This window comes from Bombina bombina, chromosome 4 (genome assembly GCF_027579735.1).
Source record: "Bombina bombina isolate aBomBom1 chromosome 4, aBomBom1.pri, whole genome shotgun sequence".
Lineage (NCBI taxonomy): Eukaryota > Metazoa > Chordata > Amphibia > Anura > Bombinatoridae > Bombina > Bombina bombina.
In genome coordinates, this window is record NC_069502.1 from 780409753 (window position 1) to 780424051 (window position 14299).

Below are 14299 nucleotides of genomic sequence, written 5' to 3' on the forward strand. Positions count from 1 at the left end.
GGGCAAGAGCCGCTCATAGTGGAATGGGGGAGGGAATGGGGAGCGGAGCTATATAGGGTACCAGAATCGTAAAGCGGGGGGAGTTAATGAAGGTCACGTTATATAGTTACAATGGTAGACTTCAAAGCGGAGGGCCTGCCGTTTAGGTGCCTAATAGGGCGGAGCCTTGCTTGGTCAAGGAATAAGAATGAACGAGATAAGGTGTTGCTAATACGTATGTGATACCAAAAGAACCCCGGATATACCGGTGTGATGTCATCTTTTCAATAATGCTCCATATAGTGTATAGCAGCTGAGTTATATCCCTGTTAACTCTATCTAATATTAAACTAAGTATGGAAATTAATAAAGAATTAGCTGTAACTCCGGAAGGAGTCTTGAGGTTTTATATCCCTATAAACTGCTATCACTGGGGCTTATAATTGAAGTTGTAAGTACACATATAGAAGGTAGAAAGTGATAGCTCAATGTCACGTAGGAGGTTGTTACAAAGTAGTGATACTATGACCATTTGCAGAAAAATTAATTTTGGTAAAGCTTAGTATCTAGGAGATATAGACCATGTAAAGAGTGGAGTATCATAAGCATGGATATATTAAAACCAAAGTCATTGATGCCTAAGCTATGGTGCAAGGTGGGTTAAGGAAAAGCTTAGAGTACCAATTTATGGGAATAAACATATAAACCAGACAACAAAAACTAGGTCACTATAGGAACAGACAAACAAATATTTCAAGCTGCCCTTTCATTAAAGTAAGATCATAAGATCAACTGTTGCGACAGCTAACAGCAAAACCATGTTAGGCACATATGTAGAACTATGAGGAATCTAGGCCTCTTTGTTATTTATATCTATATTGGATTAGTAAAATAATTTGGACAAAGAAAGCATTCTTGTTACTTTCGCAAGGAGCAAGGGATATACAGGGGTTTAAGAAATATGAAAGTATACATATATAATGTGATAGACAAGTCAAAGTTTAAAACCTTGGATACTCCCAGGTAACTTTAACCTAGGCGGGACTCTAGCAACATATCATATACAACTCTTTAATAAATTATTAGCGAACTGTCGCCAGAGTTATAATAAATGAGGAACCTAAGAGAGTACTATAGGGGGACTAAAGACCTCATGTGGTCTAGCTAATGCTGTATGAGTAATTGTACCCCAAACTATATGACATATCTGTTCCCAGGTAGTTAGATGAGATAATATTAAGATAAAAGGAAATATATTTCTTTGAGAGTTAGGATAGATGATATTTGGCATTCTGATATGAGAGCTGTGATGGGAGAAACAGAGTCCCAAGAAAAAAAAAAAAAAAAAAAAAAATCTAAAATAGGGGGTTAAGGATATTCAGTCGCTGTAGGGAGTACATGATATCCTCTTCATGAGACTAATGTGAAGACAAGTGTAGAGAAATTGGGTACATCACAACCAGAAATACAAGATCCCTCCAAACACCTCACAAATTTCTGCTAAAGATTTTATGTTAGGTAATTTATAGATTGGTATGTTATATCCTAACTTGTGAGTTCTCTATTACTGAAACTGAAATCTTATCCCCCGGAGAACTTAGCATTTTGCAAGATTTGTGAGAGGGGAGATCTCAGTCTAGATCATTTTTCTAGATCCCATGTAGTATATGTACTTAAAGGGACACTGAACCCAAATTTTTTCTTTTATGATTCAGATAGAGCATGCAATTTTAAGCAACTTTCTAATTTTCTTCTATTATCAATTTTTCTTCATTCTCTTGCTATCTTTATTTGAAGAAGCAATCTCAGCTAAGGAGCCAGAAATGTTTTGGTTGAGTACCATGGATAGCACTTGTTTATTGGTGCCGTCCAATCAGCAAGGACAACCCCGGTTGTTCACCAAAAATGGGCCGGCATCTAAACTTACATTCTTGCTTTTCAAATAAACATACCAAGAGAATGAAGAAAATTTGATAATAGGAGTAAATTAGAAAGTTGCTTAAAATTGCATGCTCTATCTGAATCTCGAAAGAAAAATTTTGGCTTCAGTGTCCCTTTAAGTAAAAGGAGTATTGTATGGTGGGAGACCAATCTTTGGGTATATAACACCAGAAGATATAATTTTAAGGATATGGGTATCGATTGTGATCCAGGCCTTGGTGTGACCATCCCTATGCCAATCCAGGATACGTTGTAAATCTGTTGCAAGATAAGATTTAAAGTGGGGTAAGCCAGTACCTCCTGATCTCAGAGTTCTGAACATAATGTGTGTCTTGATGAGTGGTTTAGTAGAGCCCCAAACAAAGGTGTTCAGTAGGCTTTGTGTTTGTTGTTAGAATGTGTTAGGGAGAACTAGAGGTAAGGTCTGGAAAATGAAGAGGATTCTGGGCCGTATGGTCATCTTCAATGTCAGGATTCACCTCCACCAGGAGAAGGGCCTGTTTCACCATGTGGATAGATCTTTCTGGATATTTGAGAATAAGGTTTTATAGTTTAATTCAAAGACTTGTTGAGGGTTGGGAGTAAGTGAAAGTCCAAGGTATTTAAAGGGAGAAGGGTTGCTGTTTATAAGGGCAAACTGATTGGAGTTGTAGGAATTAGTCAGGGGCATGCTTACATTTAGTAGTTCCAATTTAGTGTGGTTAACCTCCTATTGGACAGGGCATGTAATCCCACATGTGATGATCATGTGGACTGTCACCAGTACAAGCCAATCGCACGCCTTACTGTCTTCCCCATCACTGAGTTGCTTTAGCCTTTGTATGACAGCTGGTTTACAGTAACTGATTTCAATAGAAAAATTAGAGCAAGGAGTAGCCATATGGTAGATGTCCTTTTAAAGAGACTTTATTGTTAAAACTGAAATGCACAGTTTAGTAAAAACTACTTGTAGTAAAATATATGAATGGCTTGCACACATAGTTTCTACCGTATATCCTGTGTATCAGCATTGACAGTTTCCTACTACGCAAAGAAAGGCAGTGATGAAATTTTCATCAGCACCAACACTCTGAGAACAGTCTTTCAATGTATGTGTAAGTTGTATATGGACAATTGTCTGTAATTCACTAAAACAACCAAAAACTTGTATACGCAGCTTTTTTGCTATTACATGTGTATTACAAAAAAAATGCTTCTAGTCAAACTGAAATACATTTGATGTGGATTTTGGTTTGGGCTGTAATGTCCATTTAAGGATACACAAAGTTTGAAATGATTGCAGTGTGTAGACATTGTTGCTGCCCTATTTGCATTTAAAAGTGATCTGCAACAAATATCTTTTTGCCCCCTGTGTGTGTGTGTAAGTTTATCTCCCCCACAGCCATATCATTGATGTATTTTTCTATTCTTTTCTATTGACTGGTGGAAAGGCCAATCAGATAATTAAGCAGAATCCTTGCATTACTTTATAGGTTCTGTTCATATTGACGGACATGATTTGCAGAAGCTGAATCCTGTATGGCTACGGTCAAATATTGGAACTGTTAGTCAGGTATGTATTCTTATTATCTACCCATACTGAAGTGAACTGAGCAATTTGCTATATGCATCTTCAAAATAAAATATACTACTCGTTAGCATTTTTTGCCTCTGATATTTCCACATAAAAGGGATAGTCTACTCAAAATTAAACCAGCTACCTAGGTGCTGAACAAAAAATGGGCCGGCTCCTAAGCTTACATTCTTGCTTTTTCAAGTAAAGATACCAAGAGAATAAAGAAAAATTGATAATAGGTGTAAATTAGAAATGTGCTTAAAATTGCATGCTCTATCTGAATAATGAAAGTTTAATTTTGACTAGACTGTCCCTTTTAATTACTGGTGGGTATATATCCAATATATTTGTTTGAATAGGTAGTAATTACCAGAAACCTTCAGGATTCCTCTCATTTATATGTAAGCTTTTGTTCTGTTTCTATCTAATTGGATTTAGCTAGTGTGTGTTTAAGTTCAGTTGTAATGGGAACATTATTATTTATTTATAAAGTGCCCACAGATTCTGCAGCGCTGTCCATGGGTACAAAGATAAGTACAACGGTAAAACATAACTATATAAGACTAAATTTAACAAACAAATACAGGGGGGTTTGAGGCTCTATTACTGTGGGAACTATCTAGGAGCATAGCTATGTTGTAAAGGTAATGAACGTATCTGGCCAACTACTGACTTCTGTTATGGCTGGTTAACAAGCAAGCTAATACCATGGATTCACCCAGGCTATACTGTCTGCAGTTCTCTATTGTTGTTTACCCCCCAGTACCATGCAGGAGTGGGTAAAGTGTGTCAAAAGACTCCAGTGGTTCAGTCCTTCTCCATATACAGCCATGCTGTGCCTTGGGTTGTATGTTCTTACAATTAGAATATGTAGGTTTATAGGTTTGTGTTCTCTGTCCATTTGTCTAGTTAAGTGTTTATGAGAGGAAGTGATACGTGCCAGTGGACTAGAGCAAGGATGGACAACTGGCGGCCCATGGGCCACATACGGCCCTCGGTACTAGTTTGGCAGCCCCAGGAAAAAAGTAGAACTGAGAATGTGCGCCATTGTTTTTGTGGTAAATAGTGGAACTAAATCTGTATGCACAGGGGTCTTCTGGTTAGTGGACAAGCTCAAATGAGTAATCTGACCGCAGATAGAGAATACCTTGCAACATTACTTAAATCTGTCCCTCTATCCTTAAATTAATCCTTAAATTAATATGTGTCCCATAAGGCTTCTAAAATATTGATCTCCGGCCCCCACATGTTAGCGTATGCCTTTAAGCGCCTAACATGGCTATTTCTTTGTAGATGTTCTCGTGCAAAGTCCTTGGTGGAAATAAGGTTTTCATTATTTCATATAAGTATCAGAGCTTTTGTTATTAAAACGTTAAATTATACAGATATACGGATACATTTATTATTCATTTTATAAAAAATCAACAGAAAGATAAATATATACTAATTTGTCTAGAGCTTTAATTATCCTTAGAAGGATATTATATATTATATTATAATGGTGAATATTTTAATACTGTATATAAAAATACTTCTGTTTCCATGTAATTTTTTTAGATCTAGTAGATTTCTGAGAATGTTATTGTATAGCTTATACAATTGTATGATAGTTCCACATAATATCTTACCACTGACTATTCAGTGAAATATACTTACATTGATTGGCAACAGACTTCCTAGACACTTGGGGTCATATTGTCTAGGAGAGAACATATAGTGATAAGTCATTAACTAATGTGGTTTGTCCCTTTTTAACCAAAGGTTTTAATCATAGAATTCTTAATCACAATTTCTTTATTTGGTTTTATCTATACAGCATTATATAAAGCAGGGTTACTCAATCTTTTCATCACACGTTTCCTTAAAGGCATACATTTTTACCCCAAGTACCCCAGCTGCAATACTTAATATATAAATATGGATATAATTTTCTATTTTCAGGCATTTATTTTAAAATCCAGTTTTACTAAACGCAAATGCAGCAAATCTTTTGAAATATAAGAGTAACAAATAATAAAGAAATACACTCAACACATAAAATAAAAATAGTTATTTAATATTATGCCACTTAAAGGGACAGTCTAGGCCAAAATAAACATTCATGATTCAGATAGAGCATGTAATTTTAAACAATTTTCCAATTTACTTTTATCACCAATTTTGCTTTGTTCTCTTGGTATTCTTAGTTGAAAGCTTAACCTAGGAGGTTCATATGCTAATTTCTTAGACCTTGAAGGCCACCTCTTTTCAGAATGCATTTTAACAGTTTTTCACCACTTGAGGGTGTTAGTTCACGTATTTCATATAGATAACACTGTGCTCGTGTACGTGAAGTTATCTGGGAGCAGGCACTGATTGGCTAAACTGAAAGTCTGTCAAAAGAACTGAAATAAAGGGGCAGTTTGCAGAGGCTTAGATACAAGATAATCACAGAGGTTAAAAGTATATTATTATAACTGTGTTGGTTATGCAAAACTGGGGAATGGGTAATAAAGGGATTATCTATCTTTTAAAACAATAAAAATTCTTGTGTAGACTGTCCCTTTAAAAAATATGATCATGTAATATTTATGTTACTGAATTTCTCCATCTTTTACATACGTATCTCAGCTCAGGCTCAGTTTATTGTGACATACTTGGGTATACAACGCTTTACTTGACATTTCACTATGGATTTTTTCCTTGTGATATTTCACTCTGGCCCTATATCTGGCACATGGCTCCATGACACCTTTTCACAGTGAACTTTCCCTGTGATAAACTTTATATCAGTGTTCCTCAGCTCCAGTTTTCAAGTGTCACTGACAGGCTAGATTCTAAAATGTTTCCTACCTGCGTACAGGTGAGTCAGCCACAGTGAGAGCAGCTGACCAGCTGGCTTGTTAGGTGTGATTCATCCTAGAACTGAGAAACACTGATTTCTGTGAAACATTGAATGTTTACATTCGCTTTATTAGGGCAAAAAAGAATGAAACACTGAAGTACCCTGTATCAATATTCCAGGAACCCCTAGAATATAAGGAGTGAAGGGTATACGTTAATGCAGTAATTACCTGGTTTGAAAGCTGGAACCACTTCTGCAGGCGATGCGTTGCGGGCAATACGCAGGTTTGGACTTAACACAGCTTCTAGTAGGATAGTCTCCCTATGGGTGATGGGGGAAACCAGACGTGGACTCCTTGCCCAATGTGCTTAGAGGAATATGGCTGCACCTCACTGACAAGGCCCAGAGAAGGCCGAAACGATCGTCTGGGGTTGCCTTTTCCTTGTTCAGAGGAGAATTGCCTGGTATTTCGGGGCTGGATCAGACTGATATACTACAGGAAAGTTTTTTCCTCTGTGAAAAGCACAATTGGGCAGAAAGAAGCTACTTCCAGGTGGTAACCGGGCCATAGAACAAGCTATTGATGCTGCTGTTCGTTCCTGGCAGACTGCTTCTCTTTCTGTTTTGCACAGCTTCTAGTAGACCTAGGAGAAAAAAGGCAGACTTGGGAAAGCCAAAATAATATTCTGGTAACAGCCAAAGGTCAGCACTAGGTTAGCAGTCAGGAACTGCTGTATATGAAGAAAATGCTGAGCTGGATTGTTTCACTTGCATGTTGAGATCTGTAGGTTTAATTATACCTAATAACATAAAATTAATATTTTGTGTAAATCTACGTGTAGTCATGGATTTCCACAGATTTTTTTTTTGTTTAATTTTCACTTTCACCTTCCCATATTGTTTTGTTTAGGGATGGGTTTTGTATCTCTGTGCCATGAAGATTAAAGGGATGCTAAACCCAATATTTTTCTTTCATGATTCAGATAGAGCATGCAATTTTAAGCAACTTTCTAATTTACTCCTATTATAACGTTTTCTTTGTTCTCTTGATATCTTTATTTGAAAAAGCAGAAATGAAAGCTTAGGAGCTGGCCCATTTTTGGTTTAGGTTAACCTTCCTTCCCCCAAAACATAGCATCACCTTAAAACTGAGAAAGAATTACATGTGCCAGTTCCTCTTTATTAGGCAATAATTCTTCTTTAAAAAAATATTTGATTGGTGGATGATCAGTCTGTTACACAATTATTATTATTATTATCGGTTATTTGTAGAGCACCAACAGATTCTGCAGCGTTATAATCATGTAAACAATTGTTTTATTAAATATTTCAGATACAAAACAATTGAGGGATTTTTCTCAGACTTGGCAATAACATCATTCAGACAGTCGGGAATCTTCAAGTTCATGTATTACCCCTTTGCTCAAGAGATTGCATAGTTGTCCCAAGTTTCACGGCAGAGCTCTAGAAGAGATACATTTTCCTTCTTGTAAAAAGGGACCTTTTGAATTTGTCTCCTAGCTCAATGGTGACAATTTCAAAGATTTGCCTCATAGAATTAATGTTTGTCACAATGCATGTTTTTCCCACAACTAAAGGTTTGTGGAAAGCAGATACTCCAGAGAAAATAGTTTTCTGCAGAATATTTAAATTGTGTTCCACAAACACCAATCTATGTGATTGGCATTATCTCAGCGCTCAAAAGTTATATTTTTACTAATTTTTGGAATTCATAACCGTTTTTTTTTCCAGAAACTGAAGGTTTATCTGTTTCGCCAACATCATGTGGAGATTTAATAAGACATGTTGTTTAAGTCATCCATGTAATTAGAGCTATTGATATACTAGCTCACCAGAGAAGTGGATTTCTTGAGTTGTCAGATGTTTTTCTTAAAGGGACTTGAAACCCCCCAAAAATTATTTCATGATTCAGAGAGAGTATGCAGTTTTTAACAACTTCCAATTTGCTTCTTTCATCTCATTTGCTTTGTTCTCTTGGTATACCTAGTTAGGCCTAGGAGCTGGGAGCTAGCTGCTGATTGGTAGTTGCATATATATGCCTCTTGTCATTTGCTTACCAATGTGTTCAGGTATCTCCCAGTAGTGCAATGATGCCCCTTACCAAGAGAATGAAGCAAAAGTGATTATAGAAATAAATTGGAAAGTTTTATTGAAAATGTATGTTTTTAAAACATACAGGAAGTCCCTAAATAAATATACTTTCATGGAAACTGCATGGTGGAAAAGGCTTTTCTTTCATATAAATTAGAGTCCATGATCTATCAGGATATTGGGTCCTGGCCAGTAGGAGGAAGCAGAACACTAGCCTCAGTTAATCTTTTGCTTTTGCAAGGAATGGTGAAACCTAAGATGCTGAGACACTTTATCCCCATCAGAGGCACCTGTTAGGATAGAAGGGGACAGGTAATTTTTATCAGACAGTGTTATTTTGAGTTTAACTGTACTTTTTGATGTGTTTTGTGAAATAGTTAACCATTATAGCGTAAATCGCTATTGCAGTCAAGCGATCACATTTACTTTCAACTTGTAATATGAGAGGTAAACCTGACGCGCGCCAACACCCGCGATAATCCCCTTTTCACTCTTGCGTAATTGTAAATGTGCCGCTCGTAACCTGGCCCTTTTATGGGGATTTCTTTTTTCCCTCATGACACTTCAAGGGTCACAGACCAAATAATGCTTCCTCTAACATTTTGTACTTTCAAGTTCTCTTGGAAGCTGTGGCGTAAATATGTTTTACACCACCAAATTTGCATGAAGGTTTTCCTTACATAAGGCAGGGAGAGTCCACGACTTCATTCCTTACTGTTGGGAAATACAACACCTGGCCACCAGGAGGAGGCAAAACACCCCAGCCAAAGGCTTCAATATCCCTCCCACTTCCCTTATCTTCCAGTCATTCTTTGCCTTTTGTCACTATAGGAGGTGGCAGAGAAGTGTCAGAATATTTGGATAGTCCTGTATGGGTATGTTCCCTTCGAGAAAGGACTGGAGTTTTAAATAATCATGTCAACCTCTTAGTGAGAGTATTGATTAAAGTTGGAGTCTGGAGATGCAGGGAAAGTTTCTTTTTAATGACACGATGAGTCCACGGATCATCTAATTACTATTGGGAATATCACTCCTGCCCAGCAGGAGATGGCAAAGAGCACCACAGCAAAGCTGTTAAATATCACCTCCCTTCCCTCCCACCCCAGTCATTCTCTTTACCTACGTTAGAGCAAGGAAGTGGTAAAGTTAGGTGTTAGAAAATGATTCTTCAAGCAAGATTTTTTTTTTTTTTTTTTTTTAAGAATAGATTTTTATTAGTTTTGACAACAAATAAACATATTAACAGAAGAAATCACAGGACTGTAATCTGAGCATACAATTTCATGGAGGTTTACATGTATAGGTTACATTCTACTACACTGGCTGTTAGTTTCATATGTCTGGTTTGTGGGCTTCTGGAGATTATAACATCTCTGCAGCTGCAGACCTTAACAAAGTCCTTTATTGTCCATATTTGCTTTATGCGGATATTGGTCTTAGTCCTGCCCAGATTTGTATTTTTATTTTTAAGTAGTGCAAGGTTGTGCTGCTTTGTCCTAGGGTGTAGCCGTAGTCCATATCAGTCTCTTCAGTAGAGCAGTGGTGGCTTTAGAGCAATGGGAACTGGTGGGACTTAATTCTCACTGTGCCTCCCATATTCTGATGCTGCCCTAACTACTAAAGCCTGAGTGAAATTAGTCAGTCTTTATTTTTTCCACAGGTCGATGTGAGGGAGAGGACCTATCAAACCTGCTGAGCTGCTTTGCTGTCAGGCAGATGTGCGAGGTAAGTGCTGACTTTATTATTTCTGGGGCAAGGAAACTCTCAGAAAGAAGTGGGCACTATATTCAAACCATTATAAAGGGCTCAGAGTGAGGGCACTTTTTATTATTTTTGGAAATGTAAACTCTCCTATACTGGAGAGGACTTTTAGGCATCCTTTATGATGCAAGCACTGGGGCTGAGAGGGAAAAAATGGCTCTGGTGGCTAACAGAATCTCTTGTTTTTTTTATATGGAACGTCCACGATGGGCGGATCATTGGGAGACGGTAATCTGAGTTGCGCGCCACTTTCATCGCGCCTCAGAGTGAGACACAATCACGGAGGACTAGAGATCTACAAGGTCTGCCTAGAAACACAGGATTTTCTGACAAGCATGCGTTTCTAGGACCGGAGAATGGCTGCATTCCTCTCCTGCTGAGTTCTGGATCGTCTTCTTGGGGGAAAGAATAAGCTCCGGTGTAGCGAGTCGGGTAGACACCTCAGCAAAGCTGCTGAGGTGTATAGGTGCTCTATTGCTGTTTAATTAGTTGATTTATTATTTCTGCAATCTCCAGTAAAAAAAAAAAATTAGAGACCGTTACTTTTTTTCACTTTAAATTTTTATAAAAAAATTAAGGTTTTTATTTGATAATTGACCCATTGTGAGCCAGAATGGACCAAGGGGCTTTGCAAAATGTTACTTGTTTTTTGTGTTTTGATGCCAATGTGGAACCACCAATCCCTTTCTGTTCCTCATGTATTGAGAGGACTTTAAATCATAGGGATAAACTTTTTTTCTGAGCCAACATTTTCTAAGGCGGATGTTGTCCAGGAGTCTGACGATGTTCAATATATGCCGCAGCTTTCTCCTCAAGCGTCCCAAATTTTACCGTCCTCACATGCAGTGCCCTGCGCTTCCTCTCTAACTCCTCCTGGAGTTACGTTGCAAAACATTGCTTCCCTCATGTCTTCTGCAGTTTCTGATGCGTTGTCTGCTTTGCCCATGTTGCAGGGAAAACGCAAGAGAAAAAATAAACATTCACTTTGCGAGGTTACTGATGCAGTTGTTATTTCGAACGCCCCCTCCCAGAAACCTGAGGAGGAGGATACTTCGGTAGCATCTGAGGGTGAAATCTCAGATTCTGACAGTTTAATGCCTCCTGCTGATACTGAAGTTGTATCTTTTAGGTTTAAGCTAGAACACCTCCGTCTGTTACTCAAGACGGTTTTAGCTAAATTGGATGACAGCAACACTATCGTTGTAGTTAATCCCAAGAAATCCAGTAAATTAAACAAATATTTTGATGAACCTTCCTCAGTAGAGGTTTTTCCAGTACCAGACTGAGCTTCTGAGATCATTGCTAAGGAATGGGAAAGACCGGGTATCCCTTTTTCTCCATCTCCTATATTTAAAAAGATGTTTCCCATAGCAGACTCTATCAAGGAGGCTTGGCAAACAGTACCCAAGGCGGAAGGAGCTGTTTCCACTCTGGCCAAGAGAACTACTATCCCCATAGAGGATAGTTTTGCCTTTAAAGATCCTATGGACAAAGAAATTAGAGGGGTTACTCAAGATGTATGTACACCAAGGTTTACAATGGCAACCTGCTGTGTGCATTGCTACCATCACTAGCGCGGCGGCATATTGGTTTGATGCGTTGTCTGATGCTATCAGGACTGACACTCCCCTTGATGAGATCCAGGATAGGATAAAAACCCTTAAGTTGGCTAATTCCTTTATTACTGATGCTTCCCTTCAAGTTTTCAAACTGGGAGCAAAGATTTCAGGATTTGCTGTACTAGCCCGCAGAGTTTTATGGTTAAAACCTTGATCTGCGGATGTGTCATCTAAGTCTAAACTGTTAGCGATTCCTTACAAGGGAAAGACCTTGTTTGGACCAGGTTTGATGGAAATAATCTCTGATATTACGGGAGGAAAGGATCATCATCTTCCTCAAGATAAGAGAAACAAGCAAAAGGGACGTCAGCGTAATTTTCGTTCCTCTCGAAATTTCAAGGGGAATTCTTCCACTTCCTCTGCCTAGCAAGAACAGTTTAAGCCTTCCTGGAGACCCAATCAGTCTTGGAACAAGGGAAAACAATCCAAAAAGCCTGCTATTGAATCAAAGACAGCATGAAGGGCCTGCCCCCGATCCGGGACCGGATCTTGTAGGGGGCAGGCTTTCCTTCTTTGCTCAGGCTTGGGTTCGAGATGTTGAGGATCCCTGGGCAGTAGACATAGTGTCCCAGGGATACAAACTGGAATTTAAAAATTTTCCTCCCAGAGGCAGGTTTCTGCTTTCAAGATTATCTGTGGACCAGACAAAAAGAGAGGCGTTCTTACACTGTGTACGGGACTTCTCTGACCTGGGAGTGATAGTTCCTGTTCTGATGCAGGAACAGGGTCTGGGGTTTTATTCCAATCTGTTCGTGGTTCCCAAAAGGGAGGGAATCTTCAGACCAATTTTAGATCTCAAGAGTCTAAACAAATTCCTCAGAGTGCCGTCCTTCAAGATGGAAACTATTCGTTTCATTCTTCCTTTGGTCCAAGAGGGTCAATTTATGACAACAGTGCATTTAAAGGACGCGTACCTGCATGTTCCTATTCACAGGGATTATCACAAGTTTCTAAGGTTTGCATTTCTAGACAAACACTTCCAATTCGTGGCTCTTCGTTTCGGCCTTGCCACAGCTCCCAGAATTTTCTCAAAGGTTCTGGTATCTCTGTTGGCGGTGCTCCGATTACGGGGCATTGCAGTGGCGCCCTATCTGAACGACATCTTGGTCAAGGCGCCATCCTTTCAACAGGCAAGGCCCCACATGGAAATGTTGTTATCCTTCCTACGATCCCACGGATGGAAGGTAAATTTGGAAAAGAGTTCTTTAGTTCCGAATACAAGGGTAACTTTATTGGGAACCATAATAGATTATCTATCAATGAAGATTTTTCTGACAGAAGTCAGGAAATCAAAGATTTTAGATTTTTGCCTAGCGCTTCAGTCTGTTCCTCGGTCATCAGTGGCTCAGTGCATGGAGGTAATCGGGCTGATAATGGCTGCAATGGACATCATCCCGTTAGTTCATTTCCACCTCAGGCCTCTGCAGTTATTCGTTCCTTTCTTCCTTTGGTCCAAGAGGGTCATTTTATGACAACGGTGGATTTAAAGGACGCGTACCTGCATGTTCCTATTCACAGGGATCATCACAAGTTTCTAAGGTTTGCATTTCCTACGATCCCACGGATGGAAGGTAAATTTGGAAAAGAGTTCTTTAGTTCCGAATACAAGGGTAACTTTCTTGGGAACCATAATAGATTCTCTATCAATTAAATTTTTTCTGACAGAAGTCAGGAAATCAAAGATTTTCGATTCTTGCCTAGCGCTTCAGTCTGTTCCTCAACCATCAGTGGCTCAGTGCATGGAGGTAATCGGGCTGATGGTGGCGGCAATGGACATCATCCCTTTCGCTCGTTTCCACCTCAGACCCCTGCAGTTAGACATGCTCAGTCAATGGAACGGAGATTATGCAGATTTGTCTCCACGAATACAGCTGGGGCAGGAGACAAGGAATTCTCTTCTTTGGTGGTTGTCTCAGGATCACCTCTCCCAGGGAACCTGCTTTCGCAGACCCTCTTGGGTGATTGTGACAACAGACGCCAGCCTTCTGGGGTGGGGAGCAGTATGGGGCTCTCTAAAGGCTCAGGGAACTTGGACTCAGTCGGAGTCTGTTCTGCCCATAAATATTCTGGAGCTGAGAGAAATCTTCAATGCTCTTCTGGCCTGGCCTCAGTTAACCTCGGCCCGGTTCATCAGATTCCAGTGGGACAACATAACTTCAGTGGCTTACATCAATCATCAGGGAGGAACGCAGAGTTCCTTAGCCATGACAGAGGTAGCCAAGATAATTCAGAAGGCGGAGACCCACAATTGCTGTCTGTGCACTTTCAAATTTTATTGCTCTTGAGAAAGACGAATATATAGTTGAAACGCGTAGAGCCATTCATGAGAGCTTTTTATGTTGGTCCATAGTGACATTTTAATAAATGTTTTTTAAATGAATATTTGCCTGCTGCCTTTTGGAATTTTTTACCAGCAATCAGAAGCACTACAGGTGGAGCCGGATTCCGATTATTTCGGAGTGAGTATACTGCACATTATACACAGTAGTGTATGACTACACCCTAAAT

The 14299-nt window shown here is 39.1% G+C and overlaps 1 protein-coding gene across 2 annotated transcripts in view; it reads left to right on the plus strand.

Moving 5' to 3' along the window:
- The window catches only part of ABCB10 (ATP binding cassette subfamily B member 10), a 332203-nt gene that overhangs the window by 173931 nt on the left and 143973 nt on the right, over positions 1-14299 (plus strand). For both annotated transcript variants that reach the window (XM_053711149.1, XM_053711150.1), the window contains exon 9: positions 3393-3472. In XM_053711149.1, coding sequence (XP_053567124.1) covers positions 3393-3472 — 80 coding nt within the window. The remainder of the gene's footprint in view (positions 1-3392; positions 3473-14299) is intronic.